Raw genomic sequence first — 5,527 nt, 5'->3', positions numbered from 1 at the left:
TGGCAGTGGGGCCGTGGGGTGGTAGTGGGGTTGTGGGGTGGCAGTGGGGTCGTGGGGAGGCAGTGACAAGGCTGGGGGCGGATGGAGGTGTGATGGTGGCCGTGGTGGTGGAGAGCCAGCTCCAGCCACTGACCAAATGAGAGCCACTCCTCTCAGGGCCTCTCCCAGCTGCCAAATTCCACACATTTGCTGCCTGTGGTCCCAGACAGGCCTCCTCCTCCGGGAAAACTATGGAGGAAACACAAGGATCCTTCTTCGTGGCTGACACCTCTGCCTCTGGGGAAGGTGTTAGCCTCGGGATGCCCTCTGGGGTCGTCGCATCCATCCCTCCGTCCCTCCCCTGGGTCCAGCCTGGTCCCCGGGGAAGGCGGCTGCTGGCTTCGTGCTCCGCTCTGGAGGCAGCAGACCCTGGTGGTCATCCCTGGACCTGGCCGGTCTCCCCCGCCCCCCAGGCGCCCCCTCCCTGCTGGCACCAGCCATGGCCCCTGGACGTTAGCCAATGTCCTTCACCTTCCACCACATCCCGTCTTAGAAAGGGGGACACGAAGGCTGAGCAGAGGCCGGGACTGGAGCTGAGGTCTGCTCGGCTCGAGCTGCAGCCCTGGAGGCCGGGGCAGGGGGAGACCCAGCCCTGGTCCTCTCTCAGCACCTGCTCTCCTCAGTCCCTCTGCACCCTGTCTTTCCCTGCGCGGAGCAAGCGCCCCTTTGCAGAGCACCTGAGGCGGCCTCCACAGAGTTCAGGGGCGAGGTAGGCGCACAGGTGAGCAGATGCCGATGGTGGTGGGTGTGTGCTCAGCTCTAACTGCCGAGGACACGTGTGCCTCCAGGCTCCCTGCACCTCTTCTCCCGGCTGCACTCCTGGGACTGCGCTGGCCCCTCCATATCTCTCGTGCCCGCTGGCTGGGGCTCCCCCACCCCTTGCTGCCCTCAGTCTGTCCGGCCCGAGCTGGCCGGGACGGGCTCCTTGCAGGGACACTCCTGCGTGTGGACTGCCCCCTCCCACCAGGCCTTCCTGAACAAGCCGCCTGTGTTCGTGGCTGGGAGGGGTAGGGGAGGCATGTGATGCTGCCTCTCCTCCCGGCCAGCGTGGACGTCTTCGGGCCACAGTGGGACGGAGCCCGGGAGGTGGCCTCAGTCGGCGGCGAGGACAGGGTGGGTCCTCACCAGTGGTTCCGCCTGGGCTGGAGGACCGGCCAGACCTGCCTGGTCGGCAGAATGGGTCCCACCAGGTGCCCCCTCCACACAGGCTGGCCCCAGAGTTGGGGCTGGTCAGGGCTGAGGTTTGCACCCTCTCCCAGTCGCACTCTACAGTATTCTGCAGACAATTTAGGGGCCTGCACCGCCCCCCCCCCCGCATCAAGCTTTCTTTTTCCTGGGGACTCCCTCTCTCTGGCCTTCCTGATGTGGTGGCTGGACCAGGGAGTGTCCCCAGAAGGCCCACGACAGGAATCCGGGGGAGGCTGCTGATGCCTCATTAAAACATTCCGAAGAAAACCCAAGCTCCGAGGGCTCGCCCCCTCCTCCTGCTCTGTCCACAGGCAGTGCCCAGAGCTGGGTGGGGGCGGGGCTGGGTGTTTAAAGGGCAGGTGATATAAAAAGCTTCAACAAATCAATAGTAAAAGGCAAACAACCAGGAGAGAGAGGGGTCATGGCTCTGAGCAGGCTCTAGAAGATGGACCACAGACCAACGGCAACACACACACACGCGCACACACACACACACACGCACGCACACACACACACACACACACACACACGCGCACACACACACACACACGCACGCACACACACACACACACACACACACACGCGCACACACACACACACACGCACGCACACACACACACACACACACACACACGCGCACACACACACACACACGCACGCACACACACACACACACACACACACACGCGCACACACACACACACACGCACGCACACACACACACACACACACACACACGCGCACACACACACACACACGCACGCACACACACACACACACACACACACACGCGCACACACACACACACACGCACGCACACACACACACACACACACACACACGCGCACACACACACACACACGCACGCACACACACACACACACACACACACACGCGCACACACACACACACACGCACGCACACACACACACACACACACACACACGCGCACACACACACACACACGCACGCGCACACACACACACACACACACACACGCGCACACACACACATACGCGCACACACGCGCGCGCGCACTGTGCAGACACGGTCTGACGTGCATTCCTGGGAACGCGGCACGGATCCGCGCTCTGGAACAGGACGCAGCATTAAAACAAGATCGATTCACATTCACGGACACGGAGGTTCCCAAGGTGCATCTTTAAGTGGAAAAAGGCTGGTGTCGGAAACCCTACCCGCAACCCGATAACATTTATTTAAAAACAAGCAGAAAACAACAGAGCACAACTCCCGACTGGATAGGGACCCTTTGGAAACGCACAGAGAAAGGTCGGGAGTCCGCCCCCCCCCAGACGGTTAAACACCATTTTCTCTAAAAGTGGGGGTGGGGCTCGGAGTAATCAGTGATGTTTGTCCAATCTGTAGTATTTGACTCTTTTATAAGGAAGGACATTTGCAAGTGTCGGTTATGAAATTAGAAATAAAAATTTAAAAAAGTAAAACAATATTTTATTTTATTTTTTAGAAAAAGGAAGCAAAAGAAAAGCCGAGTGGGCACGGGCTCCCTGCCTTGGAGGAAGCGGCTCAGGGCAGAGCCGAGGACCTGGGCTCAAACCCCACCTCCGTGCAGACTCCCGTGGGCACCTCAGGCCCTTTTGCATAAAATGGTGGGTGAGTGGACGGCGTGAGAAAACGATCGAGACGGGTTCTAGCTCAGAATCTGGGGGAGCTTAGTTCCTTCTTGTGTCTGGAAGTGAGCCCTGTGGCCGAGCCCCTGGAGCAGGCTGGGAGGGGGCCCCCCTGTCCTCGCCCCCCCCCCAGTCCTTCTGGAGTCTGACTCAGGTCACGTCTCCACACGTAAGGCCAGTCCCCTACGATGACCTTCCGCCTCCCTCCTGCAGGTTCTCCTTCACTTGTCCTTAGGATGGAGCACCCCAAGGATAAGACCACCCCTCTGCCCCCATTCACGGTCTGTGGGCCCATCCCTCCCTCCACACTTCACTCCACCTGACCCCAGCCTCACGGTCCCTCTCCCCTGAACGCACAGATGGACTGGCTGAGTGACCACAGGCACATTGGCTCCCAGTGGGGTGCTTTCTAGTCCCCCAACCGTGAGATCCCTGGGGACGCGAGCTGGGTCCTGGGGCTGGCTGGGCAGGCAGCACACAGGTTGGGCACCAGCTCAGGCAGGTGGGCATGGTGGGTACCAGGGAAGATCTTGGTGGGAGAAGCCGTGCCTGGTCCAGGAGCGGGAGCTGGCAGACTGGCAGCCTCTCGCTGGCTCCCACTGAGACCAGGACCACAGGGTGTGAGTGACCCTCCACCGTATCCTCTAGCCCTGAAGCCAGGAAGGGTCCCGGGCACTCCCGTCCTTCGAGTCCAGCCACAGACGCCCCAACACGGTCCCGGAGCAGATCCAGCCCCAACACCTCTCCTGTCCTACCTCAGCCTCGGGCCAGAGCTAAGCCAGGCGAACGATCTGCGAGTGCCTCCATGGAGGGCCTTGGGGGACCCGTATCCTCTCCCCTACGGGCACAGCGCGGCACGTGGTTGGCATGCAACCAGTAACGGCCATGATGGCTGTGTGGTTCAGGCCGTTACCAACGGGACAACAGCAGAGCCTTTACAAGAGGTTGTGGGAAAGATAAACCAGTTAACAGTGTCAAGAGCTCAGACTGTGTCTGGCAAGTAGCACGCAGAGCACTTAGGAAACAGGAACACGCAACTGACAGACCTGGGCCCCCGTGTCCAGAGACGCACACATGTGCAAGCACTGCTCTGCTCCAGCAAGGCGTGTGCACACCCACAGCTTCCCACAGGCGTGCGCGCACACACGGCTCAGACACACACACACCCAGGGAACGGCCATGCCCAGAGTCCCACAGATCCTGCTCCGACACAGGCAGACTCGCAAGACACCCAAGCCCTATCCCTCCAAAATCACATGCACACGTATGTGCACACGACTGTGCCGGTGGCTCTGCCCAGGGAGCTGAGCGCCTGGGAAAGGGTTATGGCTCTGGGCCCTGGCCTTCACCTGGGTTCACCTCTGAACCTCCGTTCCCGTCTACACTTTGGGAAGCTGGATTCGTGGGGCACGGGGCGCCCTGAAGCCGGGAGCAGAGAGGAGAGCCTCGGATGTTTCTTTCCTGCTGTCTTTGTACAGATGGAAAGTGAGGTGTGAAGGGTAGCCCAGGGTCACGCAGGCACCGGGCAGAGCTGGGAGAATCCCAGAGCTCCGGCCTTCCTTCCCCTGGGGGCTCTGCCTGGGTAGGAGCTGGTCAGGAGGAGGAGGCTGCCTGCCTGTCTTTCTAGAAGGCGAATGCCCTCACCTGGGAGGTGGGCCGGGAGGCAGCGGGGGCCTTGAGGGCAGACACAGGCAGACGGCCTCCTCAGCAAGGGCCGCCCGGACGGGCTGGGCTGGGATCTGATGGATTTTCCCAGAAAAGGCCCGCAGACCCGCCCAGACGAGGGCACCGCTCCTCCGTGTCTCCAGCTCTTGGCCCCTCCGGTGTCCCCCTGTTCTTCTCCCCTATTCTTGGTCTGTCTACGCCTCCTGCTCTGGGGAGCTCTGGTCTGCCCCCCCTTTCTCCCCCCCCCTCTCTCTCTCCCTCCTCATCTCCCATTCTTTCTCTTCTGGTCCCACTGGTCCCCTCTGGCCTTTGCTCTCAGGAGGTACCGATGGGGCCCCCCATCTTCCCTGAGCGTTTCTCCTGTAGGAATGTTCTGTGAGCTCAGGGACTCCATCCTCCCTCCACACCAACCATATGCGCCTCTCCAGGGAAAAGAGCTTCCACTCTGGTAAAGCTGCGTGTGTGTGTGTGTGTGTGTGTGTGTGTGGCGCGAGCTGTGCACGAAGGGGACCCTGAGAGCTGCAGGGTCCCCTCAATCCTGCCCCTGCCTGGGTGACTCTGACCTCAGCCCACAGCCCGGTCCTGGATCGCAAACAAAACGAGCAGAAGGCAGAGGCCCCAGAGCGAAGTCTGTGGACGCCACCTCAGGGCCAAAGCCCATCTCTGGCTGGTCACACGGTCATCTCTGTGGGAGACCAACCAGAGCGGTGGTGCTCACACCAGAGGAAGACAGGGGGTCCCCAACCACAGATACCAGACCTGGGGCCCCAAACCCAGCCTTCAGAAACAGGGAGACGTTAAGGAGGCGTTTGGAACCCAGAATTCAGACACCCCAGAGGCAGTAGAAACAGAGGGCCCGGATCAGAAGGGACCCCCATGCAAAGTTCAAAGGACTCGGGGAACCCAAGGCTCTGCACCCCGAACACCCCTCCTCCCCCAGGGGCCCCGGGGTGAGCCCGCCGCCCGGCAGGGACTTACCAGGGCGA

The 5,527-nt window shown here is 61.1% G+C and overlaps 1 protein-coding gene across 1 annotated transcript in view; it reads right to left on the bottom strand.

Moving 5' to 3' along the window:
- Positions 1-1,683, bottom strand: part of PTH1R (parathyroid hormone 1 receptor) — a 15,273-nt gene extending 13,590 nt beyond the window's left edge. The window contains 1 exon segment of the mRNA XM_014540520.1: positions 134-1,683. Within this exon segment, the coding sequence (XP_014396006.1) occupies positions 134-325 (192 nt within the window). The 5' untranslated portion in view covers positions 326-1,683.
- Positions 1,684-5,527: the final 3,844 nt, after the last annotated feature.

Source organism: Myotis brandtii, unplaced genomic scaffold, assembly GCF_000412655.1.
Source record: "Myotis brandtii unplaced genomic scaffold, ASM41265v1 scaffold246, whole genome shotgun sequence".
NCBI lineage: Eukaryota > Metazoa > Chordata > Mammalia > Chiroptera > Vespertilionidae > Myotis > Myotis brandtii.
Note: the sequence above shows the minus strand (reverse complement) of the source record. Positions and strands in the feature narration are given on the sequence as shown.